This window comes from Sphaerodactylus townsendi, linkage group LG01 (genome assembly GCF_021028975.2).
Source record: "Sphaerodactylus townsendi isolate TG3544 linkage group LG01, MPM_Stown_v2.3, whole genome shotgun sequence".
Taxonomy (NCBI): domain Eukaryota; kingdom Metazoa; phylum Chordata; class Lepidosauria; order Squamata; family Sphaerodactylidae; genus Sphaerodactylus; species Sphaerodactylus townsendi.
The window spans coordinates 159,527,831-159,541,970 of record NC_059425.1 but is presented as its reverse complement, the minus strand read 5'-3'; the positions used below and the strand labels follow the sequence as shown (position 1 = coordinate 159,541,970).

Genomic DNA, 14,140 nt, shown 5'->3' with positions numbered 1-14,140 from the left:
TTCCTTTGAACTTTTAGAGTATGCTATGAGCGAGCCTCCTTTAGTCCAACGATACAGACTTTTATTTTGTCAGCAATTTGGCACGGGGTATATCCAGGATATTATTTAACATTCTTAACAGGGGTGCTAATGACACTTGCAGCACGAACGGTAAGTACCAATGCATTTATGCACTTGATTATTAATAGTGTGAATACAAATGAGTGAATACAAAGCCACATTATAAACAAAACTTCAAAGTGGGTCTTTGCAAGAGGTACCAATCTCTAAACGTGTTGCACAGGTGAATAACTTCAAGTTGTTGATTTGACAAAGTCATTGAAATTTGCAGCAATGGAGAGTTCTCTAAACTTTTATTTATTTAGAATATGTCTATATTGCTTCTTCAAAGTCCTGGTCAAGGTGGCGTACAATGAAAAACCACATTCTAAAATACAAGCCATTAAAATTCACAAGCAGCATAAAACTATCCATAAAATAGAGCAGATCATTCAAAAGGTGAAAAGATACATCCCAAGTAGAAAATTGTGCGTTACTCTGGCATCTAAAAGAATGTAAAGTGAGCCTCAAGTGGGAGGTCATTCCAAAAATGAGGTGCAACCACGAACAGTGCTGTCTCTAGTTGCCAACTGCCTCACCTCTGAAGGTGGAGACACAGGTCGATTCCGCACTTGCGTTATCAACCTAAGTTTGAGCTGCGTTCGACCTAAGTGCTCCGCACAACCACTGGAATCGATGTGTAATGGTCAAATGTCCGACTCCAGTTGGGAACTACTACTTTTTCAGGGAACCACGCTCGAACTCAGCTCGATTCCAGTAAAGTGCGGAATCTCTGGTGCCAGGAGTCCCCCATTCAGCCAATCACAGCTGAGTGTTTTGGGCATGCGTACAGCTGGCCAATCAAAAAACGCTACCTTCGTCCCTCCATTCCTGTGGCAGTTTTTTTAATAACATGTGTGGGGTTAGACGGAACATGGCCATAGAACAGTAGCCAATCGGAACGGAGCGGCGAAGAGGCACAGGATGATTCCGCCCTCCGAGCTGGGATCAAGCTGGTTGCAGTGGGGAACAACAATGGCTTCGACCTCGGTCAGTACCCTTCTCAGGGAACTGGGTCGAACCTATTTTACTCATGTGCGGAATCGCCCACAGAGAACAGGGCTTGAGAAGCAGACCTTAAATGATGGTCTGGATCATATAGGAGGAGATGGTCCTTCAGGTACCCAGGCAGGAAATGTGGAACCAAAGGGCAGGTGCACAGATTTTTATCTATTCAGGTAAGGACTGATATCTTTTTTTGGTAAGCTGTTGTAACCAGCCACGTTTTCCAGGGAGTAAAAAGAAGCATGGAGTGGACCTAGCATGACATGTTGCAATTTACCCCTAATGCCTTCCATCAGTCAAGTGACTGATGTTCCCCATCAGTTTCAATCTGGATTAAAAGGAAAATGATGGAAACAAGCTCGAGGCTGATATCTTCTCCATCAGTCTGAACTTGACAGAACATGAAGTCAAATGTCTGCTGGGAAAAGAATAAAGAGAAGAACTGTGACTTACTCATAGACAGCTTCCTAAAAGTATAGCTTTAGTCCTGTGAAATCTACAGCAAATGGAATCCTTCCTTTTGAAAACATATTGGATCAACATGGTGTTAATATCACTCTGGCTGTATCTAGATTATTGTTTCCTGTAAATACTGTAAGGATTTTACATATTGTAAGGAGGCTGAGGTTCTAATTTTGTGTGTCACTTTTATGTTTAGATAAGGAAGAACATTAGGCACCACTTCATTGATTCTCTAGCCACCAAATTATGCTACGATATTATGACGTGGATGACAACTCAAGTAGCAATAAGTTATACGGTTGTACCATTTGTACTACTATCTGTAAAACCATCTATCAAATTCTATAGGTAAGTGGACGCTTAATTAGCATTTAGAAAAATATTCTAGTGGCAAGCTTTGTTTATGGCGTATGCATGATCTAGATTATTTCATTGACAAATGAGGAAGAAGTAATCAGTTGGTCTCAGATTTCACACATAGGATTTCAGGAGATACTTAGTGCTTGACAAAGAATCAGACGACTTATTATGCATCATTCATGCATGCTGTCCGGGCGCGGCCCTGTCCCCAGCGCCCGGACTCAGCACAGCAGGCAGGGCAAGGGCTAGCAAAGGGAGAGACAGCAGGATACAACAGACAGAGTAAAAGCCAGCAGAGTGAGTGTTGGCAGGGAGGGGCCTCTCACAGCTGAACCGGCTGTGAGAGAGTGATGAGCTGCAGCTGGGCCAAGAGGAGGAGTAGATAAAAGGAGAAGGGAAATGGGCCTCTGGAGCTGCCGCTGCAGCAGGGACTGGGGAGGGCATTGGCAGAGGAAGGGAGTGGTAGAGAGACAAGGAGCTTAGAAGGGGTGGCTGCCCAGCGCTGTGGGGAAACAGGCTGGTGAGCCCCGAGCTTCACACCGGCTGCTCACCCACCCCACCCCTGTGAAGCATAACAGGGTGGGGCAAGGAAGCCGGGGAAGGGGAGAAGCAATCAGAGGGCTCTCTTCTGTGAGGCAACAGAGAGAGCGAGAGGGGTCAGGCAAGCCGGTGGCTCTGGCAAACAGCGCCGGGACCCCAGGCCAGGGTACGGGAGGAGGGTACAAGGCATGGCCTAACGCAAGGCGCCCTGTGGGCAAGACTGTTCCTTGGCCCTCAGGGCCAGGCTAAGATAACATCGTCTGGGGAGTCCAACTCCCAGGTCAGGGAAGGTGGGTCGGTACAGCCACTTGTGGGGCCGGGGCAACTAGGGGAAACGCCACACATGCATTCATTTATTTATATTCTGCTTGTTCCTCTGGCTGGGGACTCAAAGTATTTTTTCACATTGCTGTCCTCTTCTACACTTAATTTTCACAATATGTGGCCGATTCAGGGCCACCTCGCCCTCCCGCACTACTCCCGAGTGCAACTGCAGCAGCAGGTATGTCTGTGCCACATTTGTAACGGATAATTTTTTTTAATTATGGGGAGACGTAAGAAAATATTCAGGCAATATCTGTTGAAGTCCTCAGTGTTCATGGGGAATTTTTTCCCCATGCCTGTCATGATTCCATGTACTTTCCCATTTTTTCTAATAATTTCATTCTAATTCATATAATCTGTTATTTTCCCTAGCCTACTCCATACTTAAGAATTGTGTGCCAACTAAATGCAGGCAGAAGCCCATAAGGGTACACACACGGTATAAAAACTGGCACCTTAGTTACTTTTTGTACTGAAATTCATGAAATGTTAGAAACTAAGGTGAAGAATGTATTTACAGCAAGAAATGGACGTCACCCAAAAAAAATGCTGCTCTTTTTAATAATTAAATTGTTGCAGGAAAGTAGGAATAAATAAGACAGATTCTACCTTGCAAGAGTTTTGACATTCCCTGAGTATAACAACTCTCATACAGGCAGTGTTGTTGAGACTTTCCCTTTCCTCTCATCCCCGTACGTCCCTATCTTGCCGTTTCAAAGATAGTAAAACTCCCTCAGTGCCAAAGTGTTGCTCGAACATATCCTGCCAAATTGGGCATTATGAACTATTCATGTTAAGGTTCCCAACTGATCTTGGGTCATTACAAAAATACACAAGAATACCTGAAAACCTTGGTTGGTATAGCAGACCTTCTGAAGATACTGCCAGCCATGGAAAAATAAACCAAAAGTCCAGTGGCACATTCAAAACAAACCACATTTATTCCACCATGAGCGTTTGTGAGTCAGCGCTCACTTCTTCAGATGCTATGAAAAAGAAATCCTTTTCCATATATTCACAGGGAAAATTGCAGAAGGGGAGGGAGAAGGATCAATAGGGGCAGAGAGACCCTTGATATAAATTTCTTTTTTTTAAATAAATGCTTTATTAAATTCAATCAGCAATTACAGAAAAAGAAAGACAAATAGAATGATTAAAATAAGTAATTCGGTTACGGTTCTATGAACTGGCATAACTACAGTGTTTCGTCACAATTATACAGAATTACCAAAATAAAGATCGAGGGAAAGAGAGAAGGAGGGGTTATTGTAAAATTGTCAAGATGAGATAAGAGTTAAAAAGAGTAGAAACAGTGAATAGAGGGAAGGAGGTAGCGAGAAACACGTTTATCGTGCTTCTTGTCTTTTTTGTCTAACATTATTGTCCATAGGATTTCATCTTCAACTTTGATTTCTGTTTACTAATACATTATTAACTAACTGTGTTTCAATAAAGACAGTTTCAAGGTTATATTTACTATACATACTTTGTTGTTAGTTACCATTCAACTTTATATAATTTATATAATTCAATCATGTTATTGTCTTCATAACATATATAACCTCTTGTCATTGTTAATTTAAAAAAATAATATAAGAAATTATATAGTCTTCTTTAGTAGTCAACTGGAAGAATAATGACGTCATTCTCTTTAGCAATGAAATTTGTCCATAGTTGCCAGTTTTTTCTGTATGTTTCAGCCGGCAACTGTTTCACTTGATGTGCTTGCTTGTCCATTACTTTTAGCTTCCATTCATCCATTGTTGGGATGTTATTTGATTTCCAATGTTTAGCAAAGACAAGGCGATATAAATTTCTTGAGATGGGTGTTAAGCATTAGTGTAAAATACTAGAAACGAGATTGACAGTATTCATTTTTATTTCTTTGTTTAGCTCCTGGAATTTCTGCCTCCACATTGTCTGCATCTTAGTGTTGTTGATATTTACAACAAAAAGAACTCAGAAAGGAAGCGAAGAGCAAGAAGACAGCCAGTCCTTTTGTTCAAAAAAGCAGGAAGAAGAAGAAGAAAGCGTTATGGGACATAACAATTATTCCACAACAAATAATTTCAATCAAAAACGGGAAATCACACAGAGAAATACAACAACAAAACAATGATTAGGAGATGTGATGCTGGATATATTTTATATTTTCAGAACCCATTTATAGTACCTTTTGAAGGGGTTTGTATTTGTCTGAAAAGATTATTAGTTAAAAAAAAAAGCTATATCCCTAGGGAATATTGAATACACTAGTATAAATGGAAACGAAGGAAATTAACCTCTCCCGTGCCATGCTCCTGTGGATCACGCCTTATAGAAAAAAAATTACCATTATTTCAGTGGGCACTCAGGATTTACTGTGTGTGTCCATCAGGTTTTAGGTGTCCTCTTTGCTGAATGTACTTTCTGTATCACAAGGCACCGACGGGGGTGAAGAACAAATTGTGTCAATCCAGATTAACAACAGAATAATATTTTTCCCCAGCAAATGCCTTGCCTTAAACCCTCGATCTATTGAAATAATGTTTCTAAGTGCTATTTTCATGTTTAATATTAAATATGGGAAGCATAGTTAAAATGTAGGCTTTCTGGTGCTGAAGGACAAAATATGAAAGTGAAAGCAGAAAGTTCGCTGGAGTTTGAAGGCATTTCAATAAGCATCTCAGTATTTGGAGGGTTTTCTTAAGAGTATCAGGTGATCGTTCTAGACTGCAAATGTTGCCAATGCTAAATTATAGGAAGTTTTTGTTTGACAAACACGCTCATTACAAAGGAGTTGTCTGCCACGCACCCCCAGATATTTTCTGAACTTGAAAAATGTACCCCTGTCCAGAGCAAAATACCCTAGTTTTGTTTCATTTTGCTCTTTCAATCTGTGTGAGCTTTGCTATTAGGTACATGATGGCATTTGCAGAGTTACACCCTTCCCGTAAAATTCCTCCTTGTTGTTATGTACAAACCATTTTGCAAGGGGTGACCTTAAGATACTGTCACTTGGAAACTTGTTCAGAGATGTGAAGAATTAATGCAAGAAGGTGCTTATGATATAAGTATAGCCAGATTATTTTATGGTTATAACTCAGTTTATATTAAACAAAAGATGAAATTGTTAAATAAAATAGGTATTGTGTAGCTCATCTTCAACATTACATGACCTGTAACACTGGAAAGCTTGTGGCTCAGATGACTTTAAGCCAGTAGTTTGGATGTGGAGATCATACTGTACCCTTTTGATAAAATATTCCTGACGGTTCTGTTTCCCCCCCTGGTTTTTTTGGAAACGTCTATCAAGGGAAATGATAAATACTGGTCACTTTAGTGTGAATATGAGTATTGCTAAAGTAATGAAGTACTAAAGGGCTATAATTTTACATTTGCTTATTCTGCATAACTTAAAAAAAAACTCTTAGTGAATGCCGCAGCATCAATAATGAAAATCCAGATATTACTTTAACCATAAGATTAATTTTATTTCTGATAATGTTTTGTGCTTTAATTGCTGTGAAGTTGATGGCTGATTTTTTTTCTCTTAAATGAGCCTAGAAGGTAAGGTTAGATCTTTGTTGGTGTCACGTAGAAAACAAAGTATCTGGATACAGAATGGACATCAGACTCATTGATCTACTCTTGAATCAGGAGTAAGAATAGGACATTCTGCTACTTCAGAATGGTCTTGGATTTCTATTTTTTTTTAATGATGTGCCTCTCTGATATACTGGATATTTGACTACCGGTAACTTCTGTTATGAAAGCTAACAAATGTTTATTAGATTGTTTAAAATGTTGGAAAGAGGTAAAGCAGGTAGCTGTGCATATTGAAAAGGCCTTGAGTAATGACAATGTCATACAAAATTGTAGTACCATTAAAAGAGATGTGAATGTGTATGAATTGGATAGCCCATGTCAAAAGCAGAAACATATTTTGCCTCAGCTACAAGTGTCCAGGTAGAGTGCTTTTCTTTTCCTGATTTAAGAGTGAATAAAAGGCAGCTGTTGACTTTTCTATTGGGGAAAAAATGAAGAGGTACATGTAAACACCAGCAGTGTGGGAATTAAACCCCACCTTATTCTGTGCAGCTCTTGAGTTTAGGTTGGGGAAGGTTACCTCTTCAACTGGTTACAAAGTTGCAGCCCTTCTGTTTGTCCCTATGGAGCAGCCATTCTCAACCAGGGTACCGTGGTACCCTGGGGTGCCGTGAGCATGTCCCAGGGGTACCGCAGCAACACTACCCCCCCTCATTTTTGTGGTGTCTCCCACCGGTGCCCGCAAGGACATGGAGCTGGCCCATGGGGCAGGGCCTGCCACAAGGTCAGCAGCCACCCCCCCCCCCAGTTCTTCCCTTCACCCTGGGAGGGGAAGGTGGGGTGTGTGGCAAGCAGGGGCAATGGGAGGGAAAGGTGGAGGGTGGCGGCAGGGGTACCGTGAGATATGAAGAGTGAGGTCAAGGGTACCCTGACCTCGAAAAGGTTGGGAAACACTGCTATAGAGTTTGGTGGCAACCACTGAAAGCTGATTATCACAAAGTTGTCACATCTCTAGCTTTAATGTATGTTGGATGAAGGCCTGTCAATTTATCAATAGGGAAAAGGGAGGGAGGATCCTAGTTCTTTCCCAATTGTTACTCCACACCAATATATTCATTCCCCAAGTCAGTGATCTGAACCTGCTCCACTCATTAGGCAAGTAATGAATGGGACTGGGAAGTTGAGAATGAGAGTACAGTGCTCTACCATCTGTATCACCCAGTTCTCGTTCATGATTATGCTGTCAAAGCAGGGGGTGGGGGCATGGCTCAGTGGTAAAACATCTGCTTGGGATGCAGAAGGTTGCAGGTTCAATCCCTGGCATCTTCAGTTAAAGGGATCAGGTAGTAGGTGATGTTTGAAGACCTGAGAGTCTGGAGTGCTGCTGCCAATCAGAGCAGACAATACTGACTTCAGTAGACCAATGGTCTGATTCAATATGGAGCAGCTTTGTATTGGTGTGTGTGTGTATGTCCCTCACTAAGGAACAGCAAAAAACAGGATCGGTTTTTCAAATGTGGTCTGCACCAGCCAAGGCTTCCAGGCTTGGAGAAGGAGGTAAGAAATAGCCCCCTGTGCTCTGGATAGAGAGGTGGCAAACCTATGTTTCCTTAAAATCCATGATAGTCTGTCCGCTCTCCTATACGTTGTTCTCTAGAATGAAATTTTATAGTTGCATCATCTGACAATCACTTATAATTTTTCATTTTTGACTGTAACATACTTTGTGTGCCAAATTGTTTTCTGATACTAATAACAATTTGGCATAGTTATTATGTACATTTGGCCCTGGCTTTCTTATTTTTAATTTTACAGCTGATGAAAAATTCTGTGCAAAATATAATAATTGAATTAAATTTCTTCCTGAATTTAAAAAGAATTCAAAGTACTTATTGTTTATATAAGGACCCCAATCCGGCTAAATTCCACTGAAAACAATGGAAGTAAGGCGGCAGTTTTAAGGGAGTAAGTCATGTTGAGTAAAATGGGACTTGCGTCTTAATAGAACTGTTTGAGATTGCTCCCTAGATCAGCTGGGACTTGTGACTAACATCAGGTAAGGCTTATTTCAAGTGAATTTGGTATAAAATATTTTATTTACATATGACTGGATATTTTCAAAAACAATTTTGTTTTTGAATAATCTCTCTTTACAATTTTAGAAACCCCAAATCAGCAGATTATTTGCTGTCTAGCTTCTGATTGCCACTTCGTAAATTAACCAAGGATTTATTTTAATCTATTATGTTCCACATATCTCTGGCTAAACTATTGTCTCTCATGTGGTGCTTGTACAGTTCTCAATGTGGAAGATTATTTGGTAATGTGGAACAAAGTTTTCCATAACACCTGATATCAGCTGCCCTCTGCTCGTAGATGCATCCCATCACTAAATTAGCTAAGGCCGCTTCCGCACGGCCCATTTATGACGGCCTGGGGGCGCCAAAAAAGGTGCCCCCAGGCCGCCGTTCACACAGGCGCCGCTGCTGCAACGCAGCAGCGGCGACCTGACTCTTCTTCCCTCCCCCCAAGGCGGCGTCAAGCCGCCCTAAACAACAACCCTTTAAAGGGTTGTTGTTGGGGAGGGAGTGTCTTCCCTGCGGCGCGGTGCGAACCGCGCCGCCGGGAAGACGCTGTCTCCCGTCTCTGCCCCACTCACGGTGTCCTCCTCGTCGCCTGCGGGGCGTCGCAGCCCCGCCCACACTGTCCTCCGACCTCCAGGGGTCGGAGGGCAGCGTGGGCGGGGCTGTGACGCCCCGCAGGCGACGAGGAGGACACCGTGAGTGGGGCGGGGGCGGGGGAGGGCGCAGAGGCCTGCCGTCTGCCGGCCTCCGCTTCGCCCGTTCGCATGCTTGCATGCGAACGGGCTTCCGCCCCCACGCCGCCCGCACTCTTGGCAGCGTGGAGGCGGAAGGAGGCCGTGCGGAAACGGCCTAAGACATTTGCAAATGTCATAGCCCTATATTTCAGCAAAGGCTACATTTTCTTTAATCCTGGGCTTCATTTAGAAATATGACATTTATACACCATGGTGCAGTGGTTAACAGCAGGTGGATTCTAATCTGGAGAACCGGGTTTGATTCCTCACTCCTTCACCTGCACTCTCACATTCCTGTTGGGTGACCTTAGGCTAGTCACAGTTCTTCGGAGCTCTCTCAGCCCCAGCTACCTCACAAGATGTCTGTTGTTGGGAGAGGAAGGGAAAGGAGCTTGTAAGCCTTGAGTCTCCTTACAGGAGAGAAAGGTGGGGTATAAATCCAAACACTAATTGGTTCCATTATCAATCATATTAATAAAGTATCAGTCCCTGTTCTAGTTAAAAAGTCCTACACAGTATGCTATTCAGATGGAAAAGCAACAGCAATGCAGATGTTAAGATTAGGAGACACTGGTTATCACCCAGACACTAAACCTGTATCTTAAACAGAAGATTGTGAGGGGAGGATCAAAAGGGTGAACACCTCCCCATTTCCATTTTTTTCCCTTGAATCCACTCCAAAGGAGGATTTTTCTGGAAAGGTTTTCACTTTGAAGCGAGGGGCTGTGGTGAAAAGAGAAATTAGAGACATTTTCCCTTCCCCTCCTGCACATGGATATCCACTTTCCAGACATGCACGATGTTCTTTGGATACTGACTTGATCTTTTAAAGTTTCACAGAACTTTTCATTGTGTGTGTTGCAACATTTCATTACTTTGGGACTCCTCAGCAATATACGAGACATCATTTGAAAGTGGTGTAGAAATGATGCAAATTTCCCATGATGCAAATTGACCCAGGTAGCTTTCATCTTATTTTGGACAGGAGTCTAGCAGCGAGTGTTTTGAAACATCACAACTCATTCCACTTGGGCTTACTGCCACAAAGCTTGATATTGATCAAATATGTTTTTTCAAGTTGACATTTTTCATTTCTCTCTTTTAAATTGCTCTGCTTTGATTTGAAACATACATCTTAAGACTTCTCTACACACATTTGTTGTTGCCACATTACAGCTGTCCCCTTCCGCACATGCAGAATAATACACTTTCAATGCACTTTGGAGCTGTGCAGAACAGCAAAATCCACTTGCAAACAATTGTGAAAGTGGAGTGAAAGTGCATCATTCTGCATGTGCGGAGGAATTTGCCTGTAATGAGGCAAAGATAGTGGTGGGATTCATATAATTTAACAACCGGTTCCGGTGGTGGGACTTAAATAATTTAACAACTATTTGTTTACAAGCACCATTTTAACAACCGGTTCTGCTGAAGTGGTGCGAACCTGCTGAATCCCACCCATGGGCAAAGAGTTCCTTCTAGCTGAGATGTAGATAATCTTGGAGTCAGACAGCTAGTTGCTCTTTAGCCCCAAATGCAAAGCCTAGCACATGGCTTCAAGCCTTCAGCCTAGCACATGGCTTCAATCCTGGCCTCACTTGAAAACGCTGGAAACTTTCCACTGCCCCTCCCCCCAATCAAAATTAAAATTCAGTGCCATGCCAGGCTAAAGTAGTAGTAATGCATAGATTTCTTTTGACACTTAGAACAGCTTCTGGGTTAATTGTTTGGCTGACTTGGCTAAGATCAGACACTCCAAGTTCATCTTTTATTTAAGGTCTGGGCTCTTGAACTTCCAATGCACTTAAAACCAATGAGGTGAGCCGCTGTGTACCAGGCAATGATCTCAAAGCATCATGTAGCAATGCATATCAAAGGTACATCGACACACTGGGGTTGAAAGAGATCATAGAAGAACATTTGCCTACACATTTTATTTTCTGCCTTTTATGTGTTTGTGTCAAGCTCTTAAAGCTTTTTTTTTCAAATTAATGTAGTTACTGCATACTCATTTTCCATCGTTATCAACCTTAACTATTTCTATGAAGTCTTCAGGTGTGTCTGACAGTGGCAAAAAGTGTCATACAAATGCAGTAGTAAGTAGGTAGTTATTCTTGAAACCAAACCTCAAGTGTATTCTAGTTTGGTTAGGGAGAGAATGGTTTCCATGCGTATTAAATGGAAAGCTAGTACCCCAGTTCAGAATGGATGCATATAGGATTATGAAAAAAAATTAAAATACTCAGTGTAAGAATGGGATTTTAGTTATTTCCTACCTGGTCACATACTGAAAGGGTAGCTCAATGCAGTGGTAGTTACGCTCCCTGCTTCCTCAGATATCTGCTTTTTGAGATGAGAACATGCGTCAAAAGTGGATAGTTGCAGTATTTCCTCAATTTTGCCTTCCCTGGTTCAGAATATAAAGGCGTTGTCTATGAATTTCATTTTTATTATTCCAATATATATATATTTTTAAAGAATTGTTATTTTTCAACAGATCCATAAAACCTAGGTCTTAGTGTACGGTAATTAAAAATACCACTGTGTTAGTTTACACTGTGATGTGATATTTTAATAATTACTTATTTCTAGTTTTGTCTCGGCAATGCTACACATCAGTAGCATACTGCTATGTTTTAAAAAGTGTTTTTAACTTGCCTATAAATGTTTTTTCTAATTTGTGTCTTTCAAATCTGATTAAACAGTAGTTTAAAAAAATTGAATTTTGTTTTCTATTTAATGTTGCAATCTTGATTGTTTTGAAAACTGGAATGCATTTTTATATACCATATGGTTCTGAATGAGAAGAGGGACTGCCTGAAGGGAGAAAGAGGAAAAAACCTTTTGAAACCAACGTCCATACAATAAAAAAGCTACAGTTCACTTAATGAGTGGCGTTCAGAAGAGGAAAGGTATTCATGGGACCAGTCAGTAAGTTTAATGCAAAAATAACTTAAATAATTTAGGAATAAATGTGTTTAAATCAGGTTTGGACCAATTCAACTTCATCTGCAAATACAAAAATATACTACAAGACTTGCTGGAATTATCATGCGTAAGATCAGAATGAAGCTTTCCAGAGCAGTGTGACTCTTGTTATGCCAACTGCACTAAGCAATGGGGCTAATTCTACTTTTAAGAAACAGAAATGCTGAGATTCTGCGGACAATCTCTGTAAAGAAACTGCATTCAACAAATTAAAAATGCTCAAAAGGAAGCTGTTTCTTAAATAGACATTTTTCAAAGGGGGGAGGGTAATACTTGGGACATGCCGTACAGTGCAGCAATGAGAAATGTCAAATAGGAAGGACGTAAGAAAAGTCATGCTGGATCAGACCAAGGCCCATCAAGTTCAGCAGTCTGTTCACACAGTGGGAAACCAGGTGCCTCTAGAAAGCCCACAAACAAGATGACTGCAACAGTATTTATCCTGCCTGTGGTCCACAGCACCTAATACAATAGGCATGCTCCTCTGATAATGGAGAGAATAGGTATGCATCATGACTTCTATCCATTTGATATCCTTTTGATTTCTATCCTCCATGAACTTGTCCCCTCTCCTCTTAAAACCTCCCAAGTTGACAGCCACAATTTAACTATGTGTTGTGTGAAGAAATACTTTTGTCTATTTTGAATCTCTCCCTTCATCATCAGCAGATGATCCCGTGTTCTAGTATTATGAGAGAGGGAGAAAAATGAGACCTGTGAGAAGTCATGGGGCAATGGAATTCCATTCCTTATGATCACCACTTCTTCCCTTCTTGTTCAATCTCAGATTTTCCTCTCCCCAACTCATCTAGTCATCCACTTTTCCTTCCAAACTTGCTGGGACAAACTGCAGAGAAAAGTGTGATTTTAAAAGTGCAAGTGTGTCAGGAGCCATTATTGTTTACAATCAGAGAAGCCTGGGAACAGGGAAGCCACCTGATTGGCTGAAGCAACCCTGTACTCTGATTGGGTAAAAGATCTGATGACATTGAGAGGTAAGGATAACTCCCTGTGAAGTACAATCTGGCAGGCTTTTGGAGCTGAAGTGACCAGCTATCTGCCTTTGTTGTGCTTAGCACATAACTTATCTGAGGACAGTAGTTTAATCAGTGAAATAAATCTGTCTGATTCTACTGTGGACAACCCTGTGGACTGTGGTTTAAGCAAATATACACATACTGGACAGAACTGGTGATTAAGTTATTGAGGAGCCCAGGCTAAGGGGCATATCTATAACCAGGAAGGGATCTCTCTGTGAGGGCTGAGTGAGGGTACTGAAGTTAATGTATCAAGCCTGATAGGACCCTGTGTATATGAGAAGGAATCCATTAGCCAGAGTACCATCTGAAGTATAAGAACCTGTACCATTATTTAGGAAACATCTCTTTACCAAGCAAACTGAGAACTAAGACATTGAACAAATTTATGTAAGCCTGTGCCTGAAAACAAATACTGCTTCTCTGCCAAAGATCTCTGTTGTAAATATATATATATTTCTGTTGCCTCATTCATTCCTTTCTCAAAGTTATTCATATCCCATCCTCATCTTCTCTCTTGTTAAATAAATCTTTTATTCTGTTATTTCTGCCTCAGTATTATTATTATTTGTGCCTTATATAAAGGGGTTTGCCAAGAAAGGTTTTTTAATAATAGGCTTCCTTCACCTTCTGGGAGGTATTAACAGGGCTGAGAGAAAGTGCTTTTTATCACCAAACACTACCATATTAGAAGCAGTTCATTCCCTGAGGTGAAAAAGGAGGGAAAATCTAACAAGCCTGGTCAGTGAGTGGTTTCCTTTGTTGAGTTATTTAGGAAGGTGTGGGGGTCTGTCACACCTGCCCAACTGATTTGTCCAGCCCCACACACTCTGTGGGCACCTCCTTCCCCTGGCCAATTCCTCACCTTTTTAAAAACAACAACAACAACCCAACTTGGTTGCTGGGCAACTCAAGATGTTGGCCAGAGTGGTGTAGTGGTTAAGTGGTGGATTCTAATCTGGACCACTGGGTTTAATTC

General features: G+C 41.4%; 1 protein-coding gene across 1 annotated transcript in view; it reads left to right on the top strand.

Annotated features, from left to right (window-relative positions):
- MBOAT2 (membrane bound O-acyltransferase domain containing 2) overlaps positions 1-6,682 on the top strand; it is a 116,465-nt gene extending 109,783 nt beyond the window's left edge. The window contains exons 11-13 of the mRNA XM_048498376.1: positions 18-150; positions 1,763-1,914; positions 4,684-6,682. Coding sequence (XP_048354333.1) covers positions 18-150; positions 1,763-1,914; positions 4,684-4,909 — 511 coding nt within the window. The 3' untranslated portion in view covers positions 4,910-6,682. The remainder of the gene's footprint in view (positions 1-17; positions 151-1,762; positions 1,915-4,683) is intronic.
- The last annotated feature ends 7,458 nt before the right edge of the window (positions 6,683-14,140 follow it).